We start from the raw sequence: 27,720 nt of genomic DNA, 5'->3' as shown, positions 1-27,720 counted from the left end.
CGTAGGCCAGTGGCTACAGCTCCAATTCGACCCCTAGCCTGGGAACCTCCATATGCCGTGGGAGCGGCCCAAGAAATGGCAAAAAGACAAAATAAATAAATAAATAAATAAATGGGAAGAAAAAAAAAAAAAAAGAATGTTGAATTCTGGTGGTAGCTGCATCATTGGGTTATTGATAGAGAAACATTGATTTTTTAAATTGAAGTATAGTTGATTTACGATGTTGTGTTAGTTCTCAGGGGCACAATGAAGTGATTCAGTTATGTTACATGTTAAATATATGTTCTTTCTTGGATTCTTTTCCGTTATAGGTTACTACCAGTTATTGAATATAGCTCCCTGTGCTATAAGTAGGAAAATTGTTGTTCATCTGTTTTGTATATAGTAGTATGTATATATTAATCCCAACTCCTAATTTATCCCTTCCCCCACCCTTAACTATAGGATTATTTTCTGAGTCTGGTTTGTTTTGAAACCAAGTCCATTTGTATCCTCTTTCAGATTACACAAATAGGGAAACATGATTTAGTCCGTTAACTTTGGTCATCTATTAAACGGGAAAAATCATTCCCATTTCTTTAGAGGTTCCCAGAGATTACCTAACCAACAGATTTGATTTTGCTGGTAAGCAATGAACAAAGTTTCCATAGATGGGATTGTGTGAGCTTCTTTTAAGGTTGGCAGCTAAATGGGCATCGCGGCTTCTAATCTCCCCCAAATGAAACACTACTTCTCCATTTCACAAATCTCATAATTCGAGTTCTATTCCCAACAGGGTGCTCCAGCTCACCACGTGGCGAAGCACATTTTCTGCTAACAGGATGGCAGCCTGCCAGCAGCATAGTCAAAGTGACTGGGTTTCAGTATGATGCCGGTTGGCACAGGTTTCATTCCTCTGATTAAGAAGTGCCCAGCCTTGCTCATAATGAAATGTTTCTCTTCTCGTGTTTTAAACGTCCCTTCTTCTGCAGACCCCCAGCCCACCTACTAAAAAAACTGAGGATAAACGGAAACCGTATCAAGGAGGAAACTTCCTTCTCATCCGCGTTCCCCATAAACGGACGTCCAGATTAACCTAACAAAAGCTGCTCTCCAATTTACTTTTTCTCTAAAACTTTTCTCTTTCTGGGTCCCCATCTCCTCCCTAAGTCTCCCCCTTTCTCAAAGACGTAAGTCAGGCAAATCCTCACGCCAGAAAAATACTGGCTTTAGCTCCTTCCCTTCCAAAAGGAAAACGTCTTGGGCCCCAGGAAGCCCTGCAAGGTGCGTGATTAAGTGTCTTGATTTGCGGGAGTCTCCGGCGGCTCCCTGCAGGCAAGGCTTCCAAGGTTCAAAACCAGGCAGTCCCGGGCAGGACGGACGTGCGGCCTTAGGAAAGCAGCACCTAAGACAAGGCAGGAAGAAGGCTCCAGAACTTCTCACGGGAGGAGATTAAGGCGCGCTGGGCGGCGCAGACCCTTCCTCCCTGGGCAGCTAAGGAAACTGAGGCACGGCGAACGCTGCGGCAGAGACCCCCACCCCCGGCGCCCGGCAGGCCCGCTCCTTTGTCCCAGCGGCCGCCCTCCCCGCCCCTCCTCCACCTCCCACCCCGCGTCCCTCCCCCCACCCCCGCCGCGCGGGCGCGGCTGACGCCGCCCGGCAGGAATGCGCTTCCGGAGGGAGAGGGCGGCGGCGGCGGCCTGAGGAGCTGGATTGCCGCGCGGAGGAGGCGGTGCCGCGGGGGTCGTTTCCTGCCAGGAGGCGGCCCCGCGTCGCCGAGTCTCCTCCTCCCGCCCGCGAAGGAGGAGGAGCTGCCGCCGCCGCGCCCGCGCCGCAGCCGGGGAGGCCACGCCAGCCCTCGGACAGGCCGAGCGGGAGTCGCGGAGCGCTGGTGGAGCCGACCGCGCGGGCCGGGCGCCGCGGGAGAAGGTGGGCGCGGGCGGGCGGCGGGCTGGGTGCGCTGCCGGCCCGGGGCCCCGGGGCGCGCGTGGGGGCCGCGGCCTGGGGGCGGATTCCAGCCGTCGGGCGGGGGAGGAAGTCGGGCCGCGCCCGCTCCCGGCTTCGCTCTCCGACTGTCCGGCCGGGGGGAGGTGGAGGGCGCGGGCCGGCCCAGGACGCTGTCCGCGGGAGGCCGCGCTTGCGGAGGCCCGGGGCCAGGATCCGCCGCTCGGACACCCGCTATGGGCGCCACCCCGCCGGCTGGGCGCCGACAGGCCTTCGCGGGCCGGCGTCCTGGGAGCGGCCTCGGCCCCGCCGCCTTACGGGGCGGGTCGCGCGGGTGCCGGGCCTCCGCGCGGGGACAGCTCCGCCTCGGCTCCAGCTCTCCGGCGTTGCTCGGAGAAGGGGCGCGGGGTCGGGCGTCCTGTGGGCCCCTTTCCCCCCGAGGCTGGTTGTGGGCGGCGGTGCGAAGGGCTAACCCCAGCCGCTGCCTGATTCGTGCGGTTGCTTAGGCTTCATAACAAGTCGTATTTTTAAGAATGCCAGTATTTAATGCCTAAGTAATTCTTGTTTTATCGGATGTGTGTTTTGGATCAAAATCTAGCGCTGGTTGGTTTGGTCCCTAGTAAATTAGACTCTTTAAGGTTCCATTTCCTCTGCTGTAAAATGGGAGCAATACCGACACTAATAAGAAAACGTAATTGTTATAATAACGGCATAAGTGAGGGCCATGCTTAGCTCTACACACTTCACCTGTATTTTCTCGTTTAACCCTGGATCTGAGCCGACCAGGTATATGCTGTTTTTATCCCTGTTTTCCAATTGAAACCGACACACCAGGAGCCTGGGTGATCATCCAGCTGTAGTGAGGAGAACCCATGGGGTCTAGCAGACGTTGTTTGAACCACAAGTAACCTTGCATAAGTACCGTGTAGTGAAAAGCTAATGGAAAATGGAAAACACTTAGCTTAGAGTAGATGCTCAATAAATATCAACTTCTTTTCGTTCCTTCTTGTTTTTTTTTTTTTTTAAAGTATGCCTGTAGTTGATAGCATCATTAGTAAGGCGTTTTGGAGTCTGCGTTCCACATAAATATTTAGGGGAGTAGAGTTACTGGAATGTTATTTTTTATTGTTTTGGTGGTACAAAAATAACCAATGCTAAATGTTTTGATGAGGCATCTTTCTTCAACTGCATGCAGCCTTTCCAACAGGTTGCATAAATAGACCACTTTAGAAATGATTAAGGGATTTTAGTTGCAAGTTACCTATTCTAAGTCTGTGAATATCAAGGCCATAGGGAGGGTCAGGGCTTATTTAAGAGTCCTACTGTAATGTTCATATTTGAAAATAATTTTAGTCCCTTGTTTAATAATAAATGAGTGAAGAGGATTAATAAATAGAAAACACGTGAAACAAATCAGTGTTCTGGTTATAGATGTCTGAGGAGACAAGACATTTTACTCACCCTAAAATTCAGTATAAAATGGAAGATGTTAGAATGCTAGTTTAAAAGATAGGGGATGTGGTTAATACTTTACTTCTGTAAATAGAAAACAAACTCCAAATCAAGTCATCTGTGTTGAGGTCACAGACCTAAACATTTAAGCTTTTGTAATGTTGATTCCTTTTAGAAGAATGTTAAAAAATACTCTATATAAAGATTGTTTTATAATCTCGTCAACATCCTGCATGTGAAAAGAATCGAATCAGCAATACTGAAAATCACTGGATTCAGGTGGCTTTTTCCTCAGTTTTCTGGTCGGTATAATTAAAAGCTGCCCCAAATTAGCATCACATGTATTTCTTTAATGGGGTGGATGAATTCCTAACTCCTGGAGGGACTCTGGGGCTGTAAATAGTGAAAATCAGTTTAAGGTGGTGCTAGTTTTCATGGAATGCTGGCCACTTAGTAGCTTTATTGTTTGGTTTCTTGCCAAATAAACTGGCTTCTATCATCAAGGGGTAATATTCTATCTGAAGGAAATATATATTTTTAATTATTTCACAAGGACACTGGTTTGTTCTCTGCTGGAATGATGAGAGGACACATCTCTCTGGTAAAAGTTTCAGAACTTTTGAGTTCTGAGAATGGACATTTCTGAATGTGTAAGAAATTGAATTAGTTATCTGAGAGGATTCATAGGGACTGATTGCCCCACTCTGGATGGAGAGGTAGGATCTGTCTGGTTGTGAGTAGATTCCTAGAAGATCATATTGTGCACGTAGGTAAATGTCTTGTTGTATTAGCAGGTCTACTCTGACTGTGATATATTGTGGGGTTTTTGTCCTTTTATATTGTTGCACAGGTGGGGGTATTGGGGTAGGGAGGATGCGCCGACAGGCGTGAGAGTAGGGAAGAGTATATTAGTCTTTAGAACCTGAAATGATAGCAGCATCTATAGCTGTAGAAAACTGCATACATTAAGAGTATGTATCTAGGCTAAAGGAAGTGCAATCCCTATAAACCCCAGCCTTAGAATATTTCAATAGATGAGTGAAAAAAATGTAGTATATCTTTTTCAGAAGATGTATGCAAAAGGAGCCAAGCTATACTTTGTGAATTTCTCATCTTTTTTTAAGACTAATTATCTTACACAGAGTTAAGTTTTATATATAAAATAAAAGTCAACTGCCTTAAAGCTGTATTTTTGGTTTGTGGCTTTAGAAGACAAGGTTAACTGTATCTAGCATGGTGCTGAAGCATGTGTATATCATGTCATCATGTAATGTGTGAAAAACTGCTTTGAATATACCTAGTACATACGTATATAAACACACACGTAATTATAGGCCTAGTCTCATTATGCAGTCTCCAGAGTGCTGCTTCCTGGACCCTCGGGCTGTATAAAATAACTCACTGGAGTGTGGGAAGAAAATAGACTGTTTATAATACATATATATTAAAACATATTTTAATCTCATCATTTTAAGGTAAATTTTTATGATTTATAATATTCTATATTGCTGTAGAAGTACATGTATTTTAATTTATAAATACATGTTTTATGGCATATGTATGCTCGATTTTTTTAAATAATAAAAATGAGGGATTAAAAAGCTTTGGAGGTCCTTGGTATGGAGGATGACTTGGGGGGGGCAAGAGGAACTACTAATTTTGGAAGGAGAACAGGTAAGCTTGGTGTCTGAGGTGAGAGGAGGAAGGAACAGAAGTGGCCCGGTTTCTGGTTGGGAGGCGACCTGCACCGAGGAGGCCACCTCACCGCAGGGGTGGTGTTGAATCTGCAGGCCAGCTCGGCTGGAGCGGTGTTGCATCTGCAGGTTGAGAGCTCAGAGCCGTCTGGCTGGGCGACTGCGATTTGGGAATTGAGTCTGTGAGACTTTTCACGCTGCTTCTCAGCTGCTTCACGGCCAGGGCCGGGTGGAGGAGAAGGAATCTAGAAAAGCCCTTCCCTTCCTCGGTTGGTTTGAATTTCTCATTCCTTCCTGTGACAACTCAGTGAATGACTTGGGTCACTCAGTTTTTCTCTGTGATGAGCCTGCTTGGGCTGAAGAGAGAGGCATCACGAGAGAAGCAGTTTGATGTGGTCAAGGTGTCTGGATTGAGGGACCTGAACTGTGATGTTTGTCGGGATACCTCACCTCACTGGAAGCGGCTTTGGTTTCTGCAGCTATACCGTGAAAATGGTCTCTTGGTTTCCCTCTTTCCGTTACCCTGCGAGCCGAAGGCCAGCTGTCTTGTGACCTGGCCCTGCAGAGTGTAGCTCCCCTGTCTCCCATGAGCAGCCCTCACCCCAGAGGGCAGGTGCTGTGTCAGCTCGTGGCTGTGAGCAAGCCTGCCAGTGCTGGCCAGCCAGATCTGTTACTGTTCGCTCTCTGGCAGGCTGGAGCTCTGTTGTCCATCCCATGTTAATCCGACGGTGTCCCGAGTGCCAGTTTCCTGAGCACTGGCGCTGAGCGGGGGTAGGTCAAGAGGTTGCCGTGGACCTTGCTGTTGAGGACACTTGTCTTGTTGGGGCAAGTTGTGTTCAGTCTGGGGAAACAGCAGATACCGCAGGATGTTCTACACAGCGTACCTTACCAGGTAAAATTTTCTAATAGATTTTGAGGAAAAGGTCAGCATTGGCTTTAATGGTTTTGGAAGGCTTTGTAGAGGAGCTGGGAATGGTAGGACCAAAGAGGCAGATGACAGGTGGTGACGTGGTCAAGGGGCAGTAGAGTTAGACTGAAGAGTCCAGTCTTATTTAGCAAATACTGTTTGACTACTTTAACATATAATCATATGTATATTTAAATATGTACTATATACACATATAAATAAAATGAAGACTCTGTAAAATGAAGGCCCAGATTCTGGCCGTCCAACTCTAGTCTGGTGTGGTCTGCAAACATAAATACAATTAGTTATAACAGAAATCTGAATTAAAGCAACACTGTGTTATTGAGCATCACTGAAGGTTTGTCATTTACTGTGCTAGACGCTATCAAGAATATGTTTTGGCAACAACAACAACAAAAAGACAAAAAAAGACAAAAAAAAAAGGGGAGTTCCCGTCGTGGCGCAGTGGTTAACGAATCCGACTAGGAACCATGAGGTTGCGGGTTCGGTCCCTGCCCTTGCTCAGTGGGTTAAGGATCCGGCGTTGCCGTGAGCTGTGGTGTAGGTTGCAGACGCGGCTCGGATCCCCTGTTGCTGTGGCTCTGGTATGGGCTGGTGGCTACAGCTCCGATTCGACCCCTAGCCTGGGAACCTCCATATGCCGCGGGAGCGGCCCAAGAAATAGCAACAACAACAACCAAAAGACAAAAAAAAAAAAAGAATATGTTTTGGCTCTCAGAGAGCATTCTCTTTGAAGAGGCAACCCATTTCCTATGAATGAAAAAGAATAACAAGGAAAGGAAACCTTGGGGGGGAAAAAAGTATGTTTTGGGACCCTCCAAAAAGGAGTAGTTAAATCTGCTTATGGTGGTTGGTGAAGAGATTGAGCCAGTGAAGGCCAAAGAAATGTGAGAAAGGAAAATTAATATTTTGTTGTAGGGAATGTAGTTTCAGTGGAGTGATGAGTAAAGTATTTACATGAAAAAATATATTGAGAGTGTACCATTTGAAGTATGGAAGTCACATTTTAGTGTATAAGTGTTTATTGAATGAATATGTAAATAAAGCTTTCATAGTCTTTATGAAATTAGGAATAGTAATTTATTAGTTCTCCAGTATTTAATAGTTAATCATTTATTTCCTGTGTAATCTCATTGCTTCTCAAAAGGCATGGTGGTGGGTCATATTTGATTATTGGAAGTGGAGGTTGTATTTTTAAAAACTGCATTTAGTATTGTGTCGTAGTGTGAGAACACAGCAAACACAATAGGGCATCGAGTTATGCTTATTAAAAAAAGGTGGGTTTAAAAAGTTTGAAAACCATTTATCCTAGTCACTCAGGTTCTTCTGTTTAGAAGTCAGTGAATGAGCTGAAGAGCAAGAAGAAAATTCAGTAATCAAGTAAGCCATGGTCTGTAGGTCACTATAAAGGTATTCGTTTTATATTCATGGTCATATTTTACCCTTGTAACAATTCTAAGGTAGATACTATTCCCAGCTTAGTGCTGAGTTAAATGAGGAATTAATTGATTTCTACTATAGGTTTTAAAATATTTATGTATTTTATACTTTAATAATAATTTTATTTTTTATTACTCAGTGAATTTTATTACATTTATAGTTGTACAGCGATCATCACAACCAAATTTTATAGCATTTCCATCCCAAACCCTCAGTGCATCTCCCCACCCCCCCAACCTGTCTCATTTGGAAACCATAAGTTTTGCAAAGTCTCTGAGTCAGTATCTGTTCTGCAGAGTTCATTGTGTCCTTTTTTAGATTCCACATGTAAGTGATAGCATTTGATGTTGGTGTCTCATTGTCTGACCGACTTCGCTTATGAGAATTTCTAAGTCCATCCACGTTGCTGTAAATGCCGTTCTTTCTTTCCTTTTAATGGCTGAGTAATACTTCATTGTGTATGTGTACCACATCTTCTTAACCGCCCCTCTGTCGTTGGGCATTTAGGTTGTTTCCATGTCTTGGCTATTGCACATAGGGCTGCAATGAACATTGGAGTACATGTGTCTTTGCTGAGTCATGGTTTTCTCTGGATAGATGCCCAGGAGTGGGATTGCTGGATCAAATGGAAATTCTGTGTTTAGTTTTCTGAGGAATTTCTATACTGTTTTCCACAATGGTTGCCCCAATTGATGTTCCCACCAACAGTGTGATAGGGTTCCCTTTTCTCCACACCCTCTCCAGCACTTACTGTTTGTAGACTTTTTGATGATGGCCATTCTGGCTGGTGTAAGGTGGTGCCTCATCGTGGTTTTGATGTGCATTTCTCTAATAATGAGTGATGTTGAACATCTTTTCATGTGTTTTTTGGCCATTGGTATGTCTTCTTTGGAGAACTGTCTGTTTAGATCTTCTGCCCATTTTTCGATGGGGTTGTTTGTTTTTTTGGTATTGAGCTGCAGAAGGTGTTCATAAATTTTGGAGATTAATCCCATGTCAGTCACTTCATTTGCAGATTTTTTCTCCCATTATGTGGTTTGTCTTTGCTGCACAAAGTTTAATTTAGGTTTAATTAAGTCCCATTTGTTTATTTTTGTTTTTACTGTCATTACTCTGGGAGGTGGATCTGAGAAGGTGTTGCTGTGGTTTATGTAGGAGAGTGTTTGGCCTTTTGTTTACCTCTAAGAGTTTTATAGTATCTGGTCTTATATTTAGGTCTTTAATCAAAGGACATTTACTATATATATATTTGAAATATACTCAGCACTGTGTTCCAATCCAATACAGAGCAGAGAAGAGATGTTAGAAAAATATGGTCAATTTATTAAAGTTTTGGTCAAGAATTTTGGAGTCATCTACATAAAGAGTAGATAAAATTCCACAAGGGAATATAACTTATAATTCTTAGGTTGTCTTTGAACAGATCTTGCTTTCAAGGGCTTGTTGATACCATAATTAGGATGGTTTACTTTTTTTTTGCTAGCTCAATTTATAGTTATCTTTGTAAACTTGCCCCAGAGTAAAATTTCTCAACCAAAGCAGTTGAGAAACAAAACAGTCGTCTTTTCCCATCACAGGCGTAAGGCAAGTGTAAAGAAGGAACAGCTCCCTAGGCTGGTTTGGCATGTATCACTTGCTGGGTAATGTCTTATCTTTGAGTGGAGGGAGTATCTGGGAAGAATTGAATGAGTTCAGGCAACTTTTCATGCTCATTTTCCATCAGGCTTTAATCTTATACCTTAATAGCTTTGTTTAAAGTGTTTGTTTTTTGCTTGTATTTTAACTCTATCTTTCTAGAGTCTTTGAGGTTTTGTGTGTGTATATACCTTCACCATTTTTTTGGAATTTAATGTTTAATTCATTCCCCTCCCATCCTCATGTGAAGGCCATAACCTTTTTGATGGGGGAGGAGATGGTGGTGGTTTGCCCTCGTCTGTTTTTTGGATATATCATAATGTTTCTAATTTCCTTGAGTTATTTTGAATTCTTTGTGGTCAAGCCTGCTCCTCCTATCATGTTAATTCTGTTTCTCAAGTTTCTGAGATCTATAGAGGATTTCAACTTAAATTTCCTTTCTTAGCTCTGTACTTTTTTTCCTCTAGTTTCGTGGTCTTACTGTTTTTGATTCCTATCAGATCTTTTTGAGATTTTCTAAATTCCTTGAAGAGCATAATGAATTTATTTTCCTTTTTTTTTTCTTTCACTTTTTGTGCTGTAGAAATTTTGCCTAGTTAAGTTCTGTAACCTCACTTCCATCCTTGTCTTTGAGGCTTTTTATTCGCCAAAAGGCAATATATAGTCATTCTTTATCTTTCCCTTGCACTAGGTGGTGGGTAGTGATGATTGATATTCCATGTTCTCATTTTCCTGGAGAAGGTGGGTGGAGTAGTCACTAGTCATGAATTTTTGTCTTCAGTCTGTTAGTCTGTAATTTTCTCAAAGTATTAGCCCTGTACTGAGGTTTCAAATTATTTTGTGGTTCTGTAGCTTTGGAGCAGCCAGACCTTTGTAGTTGGAACTTACTAGCCTCAGGGTAAGAAGTCTTTGGGTAAGAAAGGTCAGTGCTCAAAAACAATCTTTTTTTCTTCTGGGTGGGAGTAGTGAATTTTAGAAAGTTTTCTGCTTCCGACTACTGTTGTCTTTCTTTATCCACCACAGTGGGTGGAAAAGGAGTTGAAGAGAGGTGTTGCATCTTTTTCTTGGCATACTCTACCTCCTCTCTTTCGTATTCTCTCTTTTTCCCCCCTCATGTTTTCTGCTAAGTTTTGTTCATCATTCTGTCCTCTTATTTGGACCATAAATACCTCCCTGGTCACCACCACACACCTCTTCCTGTCAGACAGAGAGGAGAGAAATATTGAGTTGTAGTTCTTCCCCTGCAAGGGAGAGGTGGCTCTTGCCCTGCATGAATTCATCCCCAACTCTGACCCTCAGATTTGATGGCATAGAGAAGAGCAGGCTCTCGAGTCCCTCCCATCTGCTTGCTCTGTGTGGGGAGAAGCAGGATGAACTGCACGTTAATTACCTGAGGCTTTCAGTTTGGGCTCTGTGTTCCTTTTCTGGACCGTGTTGATTTGTAAATATTAATCCGTTATTGGACTGTTTATTGTTTTCCTTTTAAAAGCAGATAGAGAAAATAGTGATGGTGGTACAGACTTGGGATGAATCCAGCTTTATTTTTAGAAGATGCTTATAGTATACCTCAGTGTAGGTATTTGAATCTTTCCCACCAGTAAGGTGAAAAGATACAAAAAAGGACATTAAAAAAGGAAGCAAATTCTTTTCTCTGGAAGAGATTATTTGGCTGGTGAGGACTCTTAAGCTTTCTTATTAGAAACCCACTTATGGAGTTCCCGTCGTGGCGCAGTGGTTAACGAATCCGACTAGGAACCATGAGGTTGCGGGTTCGGTCCCTGCCCTTGCTCAGTGGGTTACCGATCCGGCGTTGCCGTGAGCTGTGGTGTAGGTTGCAGACGCGGCTCGGATCCCGCGTTGCTGTGGCTCTGGTGTAGGCCGGTGGCTACAGCTCCGATTCAACCCCTAGCCTGGGAACCTCCATATGCCGCGGGAGCGGCCCAAGAAATAGCAACAACAACAACAACAACAAAAAAAAGACAAAAGACAAAAAAAAAAAAAGAAACCCACTTATATTGAAAGCTTGAGCTTTTGAATCATGCCTGGGTTCATGTCCCAGCTTTGTCACTCATATGTCCAGTACATGATAGATATGCAGTAGATATTTGTTGACTTGAATTTAATCAGTTGCATTGACTAAAAATGTGCTCTTGTGCAAAGATTTCATAGGAAGAAGTCTTTTATGGATGACTTCTTTTTGTACTATGTCCTTTGGGGCATTGTTGGCTTCTGGGCACCTCATTTTGAAACTTGAAGTAAATTAACTCACTACATTTTCTGAAAAGTAATTTTTCTCTAAAGTGAAATGGTTTGATTTCTACAAATAAAGAACATATAAAATTTCTAAAGATTTTATCTGTAAGTGTAAAGAGAAATGCCAGATGAGTTGTCAGATTGTTAAAATCGTTAATGAATAATAAGTGTGCCTTTAAAAGCCTGAACAGCTCAAAACCACGTTTAACCTTGAGTAAACATGACTTTACAGTGGAGATTAAAATGATTCTATACAGCTTTTGACAAGGGGGACATGTGCGCATATTTGAGGTTGTTCACCACTAAAATGAAATTGGGAGAGGAGTGGGAGATTATTTCTTGTTCAAGGAATGAATTATGACCCCTTGGATAAAATTAAACATAGTAAGAAATGATGTGAGGTTGAAATGCTTCTGTAACCTGTGGGTATACTCATGAAATTTCAAAATTAAAATAACTTTTGTTGGCCTCGCTTCACTTTGAAGGACTAAGAAAGAAACAGGACATTTTATGTCCTTCCCATGTCTCTGCTATGAGTCAGTTCTAACAGTAGAAGGATTTTTTTTTTTTTAAGTAGTGACTGAGTAGGCCTTCAAAAAATTGTAGTTTATTGAGATCATAGCTTCAGGATTGAGATGGTCTGGTTTCAGTTCTACCTGTGCGACTTTGCAGAAGCTATTTAACCTCTGTAGTTTGGTTTCTTCATCTATAAAACAAAGACTATCATTCCCAACCTCATAGAGTTACTTGGAGAAGATAAGTTAGCTATTATTATAGTCATTTGAAGGTGTTGAAGTAGAAGTAGGATACCTTTTTGTTTCAAAGTGTCTTAAACCATCAAAGCTCAGTTATTGTATTACTCATCTGTGCCTGTTTCGTGCCTTGTCTGGCCTCTAAATGAACAGATTTCCATTTTTTCCGATCATCCTCAGTGAGCAGCAGTCCCTGAATGAACCAAACTGGTACAGAGCCTTTTGATCCAAATTCCTACTATGTCTTTTCAGGGCAGTGTCCTCCTTTTAGCCTCCCCAGGTTTGCTTCTCCATGACAAAAGAAGCCTCAAGTCGTTCTTCCTTAGTACTATTTGTATTAGGTTTGTTATCCTCTATCCTGGTCTTTTTTTAAGGTGTTCATGCTACTAACATTCAGAAATATCTGTATTCTATCTGATGTAGTAATAAAAACACTGAGGTTTTGCCTCTTTTATTATTTTATATACAAATTGTTAAAATATAATTGTTAGAATTATATAATAATATAATAAAGAATAATCCTTTTAAAATGTGGAACCTATAATCATTAATTACACTTAGCATGAGAATTGGTATCTGATTAATATAATGGCATCTGATTAAACCTTATATATACAGCATGAGGGTTTTGTTTGTTTTGGACATGCTGCAGCATGTGCAAGTTCCTGGGCCAGGTATCAAACCTGTACCACAGCAGCAACCTGGGCCACTGCAGTGACAACGCCAGATCCATAACCCACTGAGCCAGCAGGGAATTCCATGATATTGTATCAAAATAATATTTGAATGGCTATAAAAATAACATTAATCTATTCTTTGCAGTTGTGTTCTTTCTAACCCTTACACTTTATTCTTTTTTCCATATTTTGTGTTTGACCTAACATGGGTCAGTCCAGAGTTTTCTGATTATAATTATGATTGAAAAAAAGCAGAACATTCAAACATAGTTACTTCTTTATTCAAGGAAGTTGTTGCTGAGCTCTCGTTGTAATAGCATTAATAAGTACTATCTAAATAGCAGTTGCCAGTGCTGGATGCAGTTTTAAAAGTTTCGTATTTACAGCTCATTTAAACTTCACATAACGCTTTAAGGTGGGAACTACTGTGCCCATTTTAAAGATGAGGAAACTGAGGCATGGATTGAATAACTCGCTAGTATCACCTACCTAGTTAGTTAGGAGTTGACCAGAGGTTTGAGTCCAGGCATCTGGCTCCACAGCCTGAGCTCTGAGCTGTGCCTTAGTAAAAAGTGGTGGGCACAGCTCTCTGCTTGCCTTTGTTAAGCTTACTTTCTTTTTGATACCTCAGAATATCTGCAGTTATCTTTAGCTTCTTTAGTAAGTGTTAAGATACTGTGCTGGGTGCTGAGGACATGGGGAAATGACTTCTAGGAGAGGACAGTTCATGAGGCAGGTCAGCTGTACACATCTGTGGTGAATGAGAGGGAGCTGCATTATGTGTTAACTACTAAATCTTTTAAACGAAGATTGTTTATTTGTTTTCACATATGTATATGTGTCTGTGTGAACCATCTGACTTAAATCCCTTCCCCAGTTCTTGCTGTCATTGAGGGGGCTCAGGAGTTCATCCAGGGGATACTTCTCACACTCTAAACTAGCAGTTTTCTTGAGCGCTGGATTGGAAATCTCTTCTGTCCTCACTTCCTCCTGGCCTCTGGTTCCTCTGCTTTTGCTTGCAGCAGTCTGTGACTCCCTCTGGCTGACTGGATCTTGCCTCAGGCGCTTCTCTCTTTTCCCACAAGCTGTCTTGTCTGTGTGTGGGGTGAGAAGCTGGCAGCAGCCTCTGGGCAGATGCACCTCTTAGAAGTGTGGGGAGTTTATGCCCCTGGGGCAGACTCTTACCTGTGGCATGGAGACTAGACCTGATGAACATTAAATCCTTTGGACACGCGGTTCTATAGTCATCCCTCGGTATTCCAGGGCCATTGGTTCCAGGAACCCCCTGCAACCAAATCCACGGATGCTCTTGAATAAGATGGTGTAGTATTTACATACAACCTGTGTGTATCCTCAGGCATACTTTTAAGTCACTTCTAGATGACTTCTAAAACCTATTACAAGTAGTATGTAAGTAGTTGCCTGTGCAGGGTAATTCAGGTTTTGCTTTTTGGAACTTTTTAGAATCAAAACAGTTTTTCCCCCATCCATATTTTGGTTGAATCCACTGATGGAACCCAGAGATTCAGAGGGTGAACTGTATGCTCTTCTCCAAACTCCTTTTTTTTTTTTTTTGGGTCTTTTTGCTATTTCTTGGACCGCTCCCGCGGCATATGGAGGTTTCCAGGCTGGGGTCGAATCGGAGCTGTAGCTGCCAGCCTATGCCAGAACCACAGCAACACGGGATCCGAGCCTCATCTGCAAGCTACACCACAGCTCACAGCAACGCCGGATCGTTAACCCACTGAGCAAGGGCAGGGACCGAACTTGCAACCTCATGGTTCCTAGTCGGATTCGTCAACCACTGTGCCACGACGGGAACTCCATCTTCTCCAAACTTCTAAGACCAAGCCCCCAGGCACCCACTGTGGTAGCTAAAATGCCCCGGTGCTGGCCTTCTCTTCTTAGTTTTCACTCTTTTCAGCATCTCTCTTGTCCCCAGGTCACCTTCTGAGTAAGCTGCCTGCACAGCTACTCTTGTGTGAGGCTCCACTTTGGGAAGGGACCCCCAGCAAAACCAGTTCCCATAGCTGCCTTCTTACGCAGACCTTTTCCCCAGCACTGCCTCCCCTCCCCCGTCTACACGAGCCCCTTTCTCTCACCTGCGTCCTCATCTCTAGGCCTTTGACTTTGTCCTTTTCTCTCTGTTGACATTTTATCAGCACTGCCACTGCTTTGCCCTCTTCCTTCTGCACTTGATTTGCAAACCATGGAATTAATTCAGCTATTTCAAATTGGAGTCTGAGGACCCATGGGAGGTAGTTTCAGCAGTTTGAGTATTTCTGTAAGAATTTCTAAAGAATTTGGGCTTTTGTGCTAATAAACAACCAGTATGTGGATTAAGTCCATTTGTTTGTTTTTAGTGTCATTACTCTAGGAGGTGGATCTGAGAGGATGTTGCTGCAGCTTATGTCGGAGAGTGTTTGGCCTTATAGTTGAGTATATGTATTATTTCAGTGTCTCTGTTTATGTGTGTTTGGATGTGTAAATGAATTTTGGTTCATAGTGTACAAGAGCCTGGAGCACAAGGCATTTTATATCTAGCTATAAATCGGCTTGCATATACTTAAGTGAATTGCAAATTTTTGTCCCTAGGGTATTTACAGTAACTGCTATTTAAAGAGGGTTTGCATGTTAACTAATTCTGAAAAACTCTTCTTTCCTGGTCTTCTAAATAATGTCTAAGAAAAATGTATGCAGCTTACCACGTTTCAGCAAAGGATTTCGAGCATTGATTTTTGTAATTTGTATTGATTTTTGTATTCAGTTACCAAGTACCTCTAGGTCCTGTAACTGAATATGGCACAGGAAGGCCTTGTGTTCTTGACACCTATTAAGGTGTCAGGGCAGACACTTATTAACTGGTGTAGTTTTAGATGAGGTCAGTGTTAGAAATGTGCCTTTATAGATTAGGGTGTCCAGTACCTGCTGGGCCCTCAGCATTGTTCGCTAGTCCTATTGCATCTTAGTTTTGTTCAGCCTCCCAGCACTTGTCGTTGCTTCCTCTTGCAGTAGAAAACATAAGCTGTCATGTGTGAACTCTTCTTCCCCTCTGCCTGACTTAGAGGAAGGTGTGTACTTCTGTTTAGGGTAACACGTCCCTGGTGCTCCAAGGGTCTTGGCTGCAGTCTCTCTGACTCTCAGGTCTACCCACAGCTCTCCTAAGTGTTCTTTTCTTCCCATTCTCATCCATCTTCATGATGTTATTGCCTCCGTGTAATGACAGCTCTGGAGTATGTATCTCTAACCTTGAATTCCTGAAAGCCAGACCCATAGGTCTTCCTTTCCCAGTAGATTTCTTTCCTAGATTTCATACAGGCATTTCACATTCTACATTTCTTAATCAAAATCAGTACTGAAAAGTTCTCCCCAACTCCATTTTCCTGTCCTCTTCAATTTGGAAGTGATGATTGCTTTCTTTCTCACCCTTCCTTATTTAAGCAAACGTCTTCCTCTACGCAACCCTCAGATCCCTCCTGATCACTCCTTTGTTTGCTTGTCCGTTGTTGCTCTGGAACCTTGGCAATAAGTTTGTACTTGGCCAGTAGTACTTCTGTCCTGCCATTCATCCTCTATCCCACAGATCCTTCTGCTACATGTGTGTTGTCATGTTACTTCCCTGCACCATTTTTTTCCAGCTTCCTTGCTACACGTAGAATAGAATCCAAACTCTTGCAGCATGAATGGCACTTAAAGCTCTCTGCAGCCTGACTGTAACCTCCTGCCTTGCTGGTCTTCGTTTCTGTTATTTCCAACTTACAATTGAAGTCCCAGAAATACTTAAGTATGTTAAGATTCTTCTTGACCTTTGTGATGTTTTAAGATTTTAACATAATATAATTCTTATTGTAGGAAATTACAGCGATAAAATAGTCATCCCACCAACCAGATTTAATCTACCAATAATGTATAAGTATATATTTTTATTTTTTCTGTAAAGATAGAGCAAGTCAATTCCAGCTTGAAGGGGGAGTCAGCGAAACGTGCATGTGTAGACATAAGGCTGAAGAGGAGTTATTACAGTTCTTTTCAGGACTCTGTGGCCTTGCCTGTGCAGACCTTTTGCCTGGAATGTTTCTCTCCATCGCCTGCCTATTCCCTGCAGAATTGCAGTTCAACCTGAAACATTGACGTCTCCACGAAGCCTTTGAACTTGCCCTGGCAGATTTTGTCATCTTCGGTGCACTTTGTCCTTATCTTCAATAAAGAAACGGTCATACCACATTGTAATTATTTGTCTTTGTGTCTTTGAACTGAAAATTCCATGAGAGAGTGATCTTTGTGTCTCCAGGTGGGGCACAGAACCTGACAGAGTTATCCAAGGAACTTCGAGAGAGGTGGGGGAGCCAGTAAGTCGGGACTAGAGCGTGTTAGGAGAGGATGGTGAGATGTGGTCAGTGTTGCTGCGTGAATTCTTTGGGTAGTGAACTGACGTGTCTCCTGGGTATATGTTGTAGGCAGTCAGGAAGCTTGAATGAATGAAGGAACGAATGCAGAGAGTGGGATAGGGCTTGGAAAGTTTTTGCAAGAGTGGTTTTCACCTGCAAGGTAGGAAGTGATACCAGTTACGCAGGGGGAGGAGGGAGTAGGAGATTACAAGGTGGAGACCTGTGCAGACAGCTATTTCTAGACCTCTGATGATGAAGATGATGAAAGTTGGGATTAGGACAGTACTTGCAGGCCTCTCCCCAACTGCTCTGTGTGCGGTGCTCCTCGGGGGGGACTCCTCGGGGCGCCTTTCTCAGCAGGCACAGGCCCTAGCTCCCCAGCTGGCAGTTTTCAGGCCTGGGGGGACCCCTGGACCAGCGCTTCCTTGGGGGCTTCCTGGAGCGTAGAGAGCTCTGGGTGCCCTTCCCTGTGCAGGAGCGCCCGCTCAGGGCCACTTCTACCTGCTCTCCTCTCGGCCTCCTTGACCTCATGGCTTTTCTTTATCCTTGATTGCTCTTATCTTCTGTCATGAGATAGCTCCTGTTTCCCGGGGAGAAAGCCTGGCTGAGCACAGGAGTGCTGCCTGACCCAGAGCTGCCCTCCATGGTGGCTGCCCCTGGTCCCAGGCTGCCTGTTTCTGGGGTCAGAGCTCTTCTGAGGTGGGGGGGCGGAGAGGAAGCGGCTTCAGAAGGCTGATTTTTGGGTCAGGGTTTATAGAAGGAAAAGTGTGATAAAGTAGTATTTTTAAAGCAGTGGGACCTTACAATATTAGGAAACATTTCCCGCTCCCTACTAACCGCTAATGGTGATTCTCTTGAGTTGTATATTTTAAAGGTTTCACAGGGTGGTGTAGTGGTCCTTAAAGTGGCCTGAGTTGTATCCCAAAGACATGCTTCAGTCCATATATGGAACAAATATTTATGCTGTTCTCTTGTGTAGAAATTGCCCAGATGCTCCATTTATCACAGTCATGCATTTCTTTGGGTGTCTTACTGTTCCAGGTCCTTTTAGTCATAGCTTTGGAATTGATAACGTTATTTGAATTGCTTTGAATCATAGTCTGCATGGATTTATTACACATTGACCCTTTTATCCAGGCCTTAAAAGGTGAACTGTCAGGCATTTCACGCTTCTGTGACTCTCAGCTTCTGTTGGTGCTTTTGGATACAGTCACAAGTGATAACGTAAGCAAAACTGTGGCATAACAGAACTTGCTGCTCTGAGCACAGTTGCAGAGGGGATGACTGCAAGTTACTTGCTTTTCCCTGGAAAACAGCAGAAAACAAGAACAGCATTTGACAGATGAGGATACCCAAGTATCCCAGGGGTGCCTAGAACACAACTTTAAAGCATTTTCTTGGAGCTATGGGATTGTATCCTGGGACGATGGTTTTTTGTTTATTTTTTTTTAAAGATTCATTTTGGAGTTCCCGTCGTGGCGCAGTGGAAATGAATCTGATTGGAACCATGAGGTTGCGGGTTCGATTCCTGACCTTGTTCAGTGGGTTAAGGATCCGGCCTTGCCGTGAGCTGTGGTATAGGTCACAGACATGGCTCAGATCTGATGTTGTTGCAGCTGTGGTGTAGGCCGGCAACTGTAGCTTTGATTGGACCCCTAGCCTAGGAACCTCCATTTGCCACGTGTGTGGCCCTAAAAAACAAACAAAAAAAAAAGTAACAAAATATTCATTTCTTATTAAAGGAAATTTACCAGGAGAGAAAAAAATTCCATGTAGTTATCCTGTCATAATTGTTTTTACTAAGAAAGAGAAAAGAAGAAAACACAATTTAAAAACAGTCGAACCCGTTGTCTTTATATTATGCTTATAACTGTCATCTTCAAGACTCCTTGGTTACATTATATGTTTATATACTGTCATTTTTACATACCTGTAACATTAATGTATTCTTGCATCCAGAATTATTCTATAATGTCCCTGCATTTTATTCTTTCAACTTTAGTAGTCCAAGTTGATGTACTTAGCCCTTTCCCTATCATTGATAGAGGACATTGGTGTTTTTTGCTTAATTGTAATTATGCTGGAGTTCTATACTGAAAGTATTGTGTTTATATTTAAATTACTTTAAATATAAATATATAAATATTGCTTTTATATTTAAATTATTTTCTTAGGATGAATTCCTAGAAGCTGGTTTACTAAGTCTGAGGGTAGAAATATTTTTAATGGTTTTTGATGTAGATTGTTAAATTAACCCCCGAATTATAGCAGTTTACAAAGCCATCTCTGGTTTCGTTTGGCCATTTGCAGTAAGTTTTTGTTGTTGTTTTGTTGGGTTAAAAAACTTTTTTTCACCCCTTGCTAGTTTACTTTATATTGCTTTAATTTGTATTTCTTTGATAAGTAGTAAAACTAACCTTTGGGGCGTGTTATATCTGCCTTTTTTATTTTTGGTGTTCTTGTGGAAAGAGCAGATGTTTATGCATAATTGTTAGACTGGCTGCTAGTCCAAGAGCAATAAGTAGTTAAGGGGTAGTGTCAGTGACCTGAGGCAGTAGCTATCTTGACCAACTCTGGTGAGGTATAGATTAAAGCTGTGAAAACTTTTTGTCTGTTTGTTGGCCACACCTGCCACACGTGGAAGTTCCCAGGCCAGGGATCGAACCTGTGCAGCAGCTGTGACCTGTGCTGCAGCTGGCAGCAGTGCCAGATCCTTTACCCACTGGGCCACAGGGGAATATCCTAGAAACGTTGATTCACAGAAAATAGTTGTATACCTAATGATTGGAGTTTGGAGTATACTGTTTAATGTACAGGTGTTTAATTTTTCTTTAGAGATTCTAGAAGGTAAACTAATCTTTTCCTCATTTTTGGAGGAAGTACCCTGCTTCCTCACTTTTGTGTAGTTTGTAGATCTAGAAAGTATAGTAAATTGAACTGTTTTACTGATTCCCTGAATAGAAGTTGATTTCCTTTAAAAAAAAAATAGTTGTAGGAGATCAAACTCAAAAAAGTGAATTGGGGCCTCATGCAGGATGTTGGTCTTAGTCTAAGAAGAAATAAAAGCTATTGAAATTATAATCAAGGGGCTGACATGATGGGGATTTTGACAGGTTCACTTAAACTGCCATTCAGTGTAGAAGTAATTGAGGCATCTGGATATGGCTCTTGGGCCCCCCAGGAGCTATGGGAGGTAGTAGAGATTCTGTGGGACAGAGACTTAATATTAACAGCTTTTAGGTATAGGAATACTTGAATTTTTTTTCTTTTTTTTTTTAGCACTGTTAATTATATATTAAAGGATGTTTGATTTGCAGAAAAGCTAGAGTGGATTCTGGGAATTTGGAATGGAAGCTGAGGTATTGGGGAGAGAAGTGGGTGATGGGTGTGGAGAAGGGTTGGGGAGGAGATGCTTTGAGAGGCATTACATTTATAAAATCAGTAGATAAGGTGAGTGGGAACGATTGTGCTTATTAGTACATTTTCGTACTGTTGTTCCTTATAATGTAACATTGTACATTTTATATTTCAGATGAATTTACAACTGATTTTCTGGATTGGACTGATCAGTTCAGTTTGCTATGTGTTTGGCCAAGCAGGTAAAAAAAGAATTTTCCTACCTGTCTTGTCACTTCATTATCTTCTGTCACTTTCTGACCATTTTATTTATTTTTTATTTTTCTTTTTGGTTGCACCTGTGGCATGTGGAAGTTTATGGGCCAGGGTTCCAGCTCATTCCAAGCTGCTGCAATGACAATGCTGGATCCTTCCTTTAACCCATTGTGCCACAAGGGAACTCCATTTTTTTTAGCCGCTTTGGATTCCTGGGGAACTGAATAAGGTCATGCTGAAAGCCCTGCAGTGGTCCCACTGCTCAGAATCAGAGGCAGGGCACTTCCTTCCAGTGCCTGCAAGGTCCTTTCTTGGGGTCCCCATTTGCTACCTACAGTGTCCGTCGGAACAGAACGCACTACACAGAGATCTTTGGGGATACAGTAGTGTAAGTGAGCATAGAAAAAGCAGGGGCATGTGACATCTTTAGAAGGAAATAAAGTCAATGTATAGATTATGAACTATTCATTCCTCTACATTTCACTAAAAAGTGAAAGCAGGAATACTTGGCTTTCCAGAGGATATTCTTGCTCTTTGATCAAGTCTTACATAATCTTGGTATCATATAGAATAGGAATGAAAAGTAAAATTGGAAATATATTTAATTCTGTTATAAACCATAGTGCATCCACATCTGAAATAATGGATATTTAATTCTATTCTCCAAACCTCAAAAAAATATACTGCCTAGAACAGATGCTTGATATTAGACTAGAAAGGACTTACCACGCAGAAAAATGAAGAAAGAAACCATAAAGGAAATTGCCGACAATTTTAAATTCAATAAAACCAATATAACCCACAATATCTATATGTCCAAACACCATCAACAAAATGAGAAGCTAAAAAGGGTTTGATTTCATCACATGTACAGAGATTCCGCCCCCCCCCCCCCCGCCTAAAAAAGATGAATGTGGTAACAGAAAAGTTTGCAAAAGATGTAACATATTTACGAAGGAAATGGTCAGTAAAAATGTGGAAGAAAATGAAACAGTAAATAACCAACAATCGATGTTTTTATTTATACCTGTTAAATGAGTATAAAAAAGAAAAAACTTTGCATTTAAAAAGCGCTTGTTGATCTGGGATCAAAATGGTGGAGGAGTAGAATGTGAAGCTTACCTTCTCCCACAAACACATCAAAAAAAAAAGTATGTGATTTGCACAGAGCATCTACTTAACACTGGCAGAAGACTTCAGACTTCAAAAAAAAGGCAAGAAAACCTCCATATGACTGGGTAGAACAAAAGGAAAAAAGAAGAGGGGGAAGAAAGGAATCAGGACGAGAAGGAGCTGTGAAAGAGGAAAGGAATCGACACAGGGAGGCCACCTAACTGATGGGGAGGTCAGCCGGGATGGAGGGGAGCCCCAAAGCAGCAGAGAAAACCTCAGAGGAGGGCAAGACAGAGAACCACACAGACAGTTGGTACCATTGCACCACAGCCTGTTATACTCATGTTGGGGCTGGACACTGAGGCTGGGATTTGGAGGTCAGTTCTGGGGAGAGGACTAGGGTTGGCTGCATGGAAACAGCCTGAGGGGGCCAGGGAGAGGTGCACCACAGCTGAAGGAGTGGAGTGTAGGAAGAGGGCTGGACCAACCAGAGAAGCGAGGTGCCATTGTTAGGAGTTGCTGGACCACCATAGAGACTTCTTTTTCTGTGCATCTGAGGGCTCCCCCGCAGCAGGGCACCTTTTGGGCTGGCTCCAGGGGCAGGTGCAAACTGTGGTAGCCATCTTGGGCTCCAGAGGTGGACACAGGCCACAACCATTGAGGGTCCCCTGACTAAGCACCACCTGCTGCCCCAGTAACCCCAGGGGTTGCTGCTGTGGAGAGCCCCACAGCTGAGCATTGCTCATTCCCACCTCCCTGGGAATGCACATGCCCCACCTCTGCTACTGCCAAGGGCCCTGGGCACTGTGCCCAACTCCCTGGGGGGCACTGGCACTGCCACTGCCAAGGACCGGATGACAAGGCATGGCCTTGAAGGTGCTGCCCGATATCCCTACTTCCCTGGAAGCATGGGCAGGCTGTGTGCTTGCTCACCCCCTATCAAGAGGATAACAGGGAATTCCTGTCATGGCTCAGTGGTTTAAGAACTTGACTAGAATCCATGAGGATGCAGGTTTGATTCCTGGCATCAGTGGGTGAGGGACCCATTGTTGCTGTGAGCTGTGGTCTAGTTGCAAATATGGCTTGGATCTGGTGTGGCTGTGGCCAGCAGCTAAAGCTCTGATTTGACCTCTAGCCTGAGAACTTCCACATGCTTCAGGTGCAGCCCTAAAAAGGCCAAAAACAAAAACAAAACAGCCTGCTAACACTGAAGGAAGAGACAGCAAGCATCCAAACCAAATGCATCCCTCCTGCCAAAAAAATAGAGTAAACCCACACAAGCTACCCAGGGGCACTTCTGCATGTAAATAGCTCTCCAAGACCTCAGTAGATAATTGTTTTTCCTAAACTCATCCAATAAGAAAAATACAAGCAAAATGAAGAAGCATGGGAACCATTTCTAGTTAAAAGAACAAGGCAGTTCCCCGAAGAAGCAAACAACGAAATAAGACCTCTGCAGTCTAACAGAGACCGAGTTCAAAAAAGAGATAATGAAAATACTGAAGGAATTAAGAATGAATATCAACAGTAACACAGATCACTTTAAAAAGGAACTAGGAAATGTAAGGAGCAAAGAAAAATTAGAAAATTTATTTGCTGAGACAAAACCTGAGCTAAAGGCATTAGAACAGCAAAATCAATAAATCAGAGGATTGAGTAAGTAACTTGGAAGATTGGGTGATTTCCAGTATTCTATCAGGATAGAAAGCCAAATAGAAGAGATCTGTGGGATAATCCAAAACACGCCAATCTATGTGTAATAAGGATCCCAGAAGGAGAAGAAAGAAAAGGAGATTGATAGTATATCTGAAGAAATTATGGCTGAAAATTTCCCAAATCCAAGGAAGGAAACATAAGCAGAGGAAAAACAGAGGAACCCCAGCAAGATGAGCCCAAACAGACCTACACCAAGACATCTTACAATAAAAATTGTAAGAGTTAAGGAGAGGATTCTAAAGGGAGCAAGAGAAAAAGAATAAATTACAAAGGAAATCCCAAAAGGCTATCAGCTGATTTAGCTACAGAAACACTACAGGCCAGAACGGAGGGGCAAGATATATTCAAAGTTCTGAAAGGGAAAAATTTACAAGCTAGAATACTCTACCTAGGAAGATTATCATTTAAAATAGAAGGAGAAATGAATTTTTCTGATAAAAACTAAAAGAATATAGCAATACTAGACCTATCCTAATTGAAAATTTCCTCTAAAAGTGGGAATGAAGTGAGGAGATACAGGATGGAGGAAATCACAATTGGAAAGTAACCACTTAAATAAGCTAGTATACAGACCTAAAAGAGAAAAAAAAACCAAAGCACCTATTTGTGAAAGCAGTAAGCACAAGGGACAGCAAAAGGATAAATGTGAAGATGTAAAACAGGACATCAGAATCATAAAATGGGGAAGGAGAGTAAAACATCTAGATTTTTTAAAGAATGTGTTGAGCCTAAATGGCTGTCTAAAGCCGGCACATAAAGGAAGGGGTAATATACTTGAAAAGCCTGGGAGTTCCCGTCGTGGCGCAGTGGTTAACGAATCCAACTAGGAACCATGAGGTTGTGGGTTCGGTCCCTGCCCTTGCTCAGTGGGTTAACGATCCGGCGTTGCCGTGAGCTGTGGTGTAGGTTGCAGATGCGGCTCGGATCCCGCGTTGCTGTGGCTCTGGCGTAGGCTGGAGACTATAGCTCCGATTGGTCCCCTAGCCTGGGAACCTCCATATGCCGAGGGAGCAGCCCAAGAAATAGCAAAAAAGACCAAAAAAAAAAAAAAAAGCCTGGCAGCCAAAATCAAACCAAACAATACATTCGCAAAAACCAAAAAGAAGACACAAGCATCAAATAAAAGGAAATCAACCAACCAAAAACAACAAAGGAGAAACATAGAATCAGCTGGAAAGTAAGGTTTAAAATGGCAGTAAATATCTCTTATTTATCATTACCTTAATGCTCCAGTCAAAAGACAGAGTGGCAGACTGGATAAAAAAATCAAGAGCCTATAATACGTGACCTACAAGAGACTTACTTAGGGCAAAGGACACATATAAATTGAAAGTGAGGGGATGGGAAAAGATATTTCACATGAATGGAAATGACAGGAAAATAGGAGTCATAATATTTCCATCAGACAAAATGGACCTTAAAGCAAAGGCCATAAAGACAGACACTGTTGATCAAAGGATCATTTTAAGAAGAGGATATTACACCATCAACATATATCTCCGTAACATAGAAAACAAATGCTAATAGACATAGAAGGAGAAATTGATGGGAATACAATAATAGTAGGAGACTTAACACCTCCTCCTATCAATGGACAGATCCTCTAGAGAGAAAATCAGTAAAGCAACAGAGATCGTGAAGGACACAGTAGAATAGTTAGACTTAATTGATTTTTTTCAGGACATTACATCCAAAAAAGCCCCAGAATACACATTCTTTTAAAGTGAACATGGAACATTCTCTAGGATTGACCACATACTGGGGCACGGAACTAACCTCAACAAATTTGAGAGTACAGAAATGATTATTTTTGCTTTTTAGGGCCATACCTGTGGCACATGGGGTCAAATCGGAGCTGCAGCTGCCGGCCTCTGCCACAGCCATGGCAGTGCAGGATCTGAGCTATGTCTGTGACCTCTGCAGCTCGTGGCAGTCCTGAATCCTTAACCCACAGAGTTGGGTCAGGGATTGAACCTGTACCCTTGTGAATACTAGTTGGGTTCTTAACCACTGAGTTAAACAGAAACTCCAGAAACTATTTCCAGCATCTTCTCTGACCACAGTGGCTTGAAACTAGAAATCAACCAGAGGAAAAGAAATGAGAAAAAAACTGACTACTTGGAGACTAAACATTATGCTACTAAAATACCAGTGTGTCATTGAGGAGTTCAAAAAGGAAATTAAAAAGTACCTTGAGACAAATGACGACGAAAACACAACCATACAAAATCAGTGGGATGCCACAAAAGCAGTTCTTAGAGGGAAATTCAAAGTGATACAGGCCTTCCTCAAAAAAACCCCAAAATATCAAATCGACAACCTAATCTATCACCTCAAAGAATTAAAGAAGAACAAACAAAACCAGAAGTAAGGAAGTCAGCAAAAGTAAGGAAATCATAAAGATCGGAGAGGAAATCAATAAAATAGAGATTAAAAAAAAAAAAAACAGAAAAAGAATAAAACCAGAAGCTGGATATTTGAAAGAGTAAACAAAATTGACACACCTCCGGCCAAACTCACTAAGAAGAGAACCCAAATAAGAAATGAAAAAGAAATCTCAACTGATATATTGGAAATACAAAAAAATAAGAGAATACTATGAACAAGCCTAAATGTCCATAGACAGATGAATGGCTTAAGAAGTGGTATGTATATTCAATGGAATACTACTCAGGCATAAAAAAGAATGAAGTAATGCCATTCACAGCAAAACTGATGCAACTAGAGATTCTCATACTAAGTGAAGTAAGAGAAAGACACCTACCATATGGTATCTCTTATTCGTGGAATCTAAAATATAGTACAATAAAATACTGTACAAATGAACCTATCTACAAAACAGCTTCACAGACATGGAGAAGAGACTTGTGATTACCAAGAGGGAGAGGAGAGGGTGTGCAGTGGTTTGGGGTTAATAGATATAAACTATAACATTTAGAATGGATAGACAAGTCCTGTATAGCAAAAGGAATTATATCCAATCTCCTGGGATAGACAATGATGGAAAATAATATAAAGATTAAAAAAAGTTTATGTATGAGTCACTTTGTCGTGCAGCAGAAATTGGCACATTATAAGTCAACTGTTTTAATAATAAAAAGTGCTTATTTAGTGTGTGGTGAAATGGTATGTACACTGCTTGTGGCAGTGTGTGTTTGAACATTACTGTTGGAGAGACGTTAGTGTGTACAGAGTCCTAAAAACGTTAGTAAGTCTTCAACTCAGTATGTTTCTTTTAATCTGTGATAAGGAAATAATGAGTTTTACTTTATAAGAACGGTCATCAGAGTGGGTGCATATATATATATATATATATGCGCATATGGTCATCAGAGTGGGTGCGTGCATGTGTGTATATTATATATATATAATATATATGTATGCCTGAGTGTATCTATGTAGAGGGTTCATGTGGCATGTGTGAACTGTGAAATTGAAAACAACGTAAACATGTCTATCATTTAATAGGATACATTAACAATGAAAATGTAATCATTAAAGCCATGTTTTTGAAGAATTTGTAATGAAACATTAAGATTAGGTATAAGAAGTAGTATACAAAATACATGTTCTTAACCTCATTTAAATAATGTCTGTATTATGCATGCTTCCTTGCTATTTTTGATTTATCTGCATAAAGACTGGAAAAATATACAAAAAATGTTAACAGTAGTTATCTCTTAGCAGGCTTTGGGTGATTTTTTTTGTTCGTTCTTTATACTTTTACTTATTTTCCGAATAGTCTGTAATGAGCGTATGTTAGGTTTATAATTAGAACACATACGTTGGAGAAAATCCATATTGGTAATTACCAGGTGGTAGGCAAACTGATCCTTACATAGATTTAAAAAAATATATGGCATACTTTGATCAGAGACCTGAAAAATCAAGAGGTTGTGGATAAGATGGATGTGTACTAAAAAGTATTTAACAAACTATGGAGTTCCCGTTGTGGCGCAGTGGTTAACGAATCCGACTAGGAACCATGAGGTTGCGGGTTCAGTCCCTGCCCTTGCTCAGTGGGTTGACGATCCAGCGTTGCCGTGAGCTGTGGTGTAGGTTGCAGACGCGGCTCGGATCCCCCGTTGCTGTGGCTCTGGCATAGGCCAGTGGCTACAGCTCCAGTTCGACCCCTAG

At 42.0% G+C, this 27,720-nt stretch overlaps 1 protein-coding gene across 4 annotated transcripts in view; it reads left to right on the top strand.

The window, feature by feature from the left end:
• The first annotated feature begins 1,668 nt into the window (after positions 1-1,668).
• Positions 1,669-27,720, top strand: part of ITGB1 (integrin subunit beta 1) — a 52,227-nt gene continuing 26,175 nt past the window's right edge. For 3 of the 4 annotated variants that reach the window (XR_014817166.1, XM_013980285.3, XM_084978905.1), the window contains exons 1-2: positions 1,757-1,908; positions 20,675-20,741. Coding sequence is in view for 2 of the 4 variants with exons in the window: in XM_013980285.3 (XP_013835739.1) it covers positions 20,675-20,741 (67 nt within the window). In the remaining 2 variants the exon portion in view is untranslated. 4 annotated transcript variants of the gene reach the window in all.

This window comes from Sus scrofa, chromosome 10 (genome assembly GCF_054392235.1).
Source record: "Sus scrofa isolate SSC_HxYL_T2T_F1_AM1 chromosome 10, Sscrofa_HxYL_maternal_Yorkshire_Landrace_v2.0, whole genome shotgun sequence".
Lineage (NCBI taxonomy): Eukaryota > Metazoa > Chordata > Mammalia > Artiodactyla > Suidae > Sus > Sus scrofa.
Note: the sequence above shows the minus strand (reverse complement) of the source record. Positions and strands in the feature narration are given on the sequence as shown.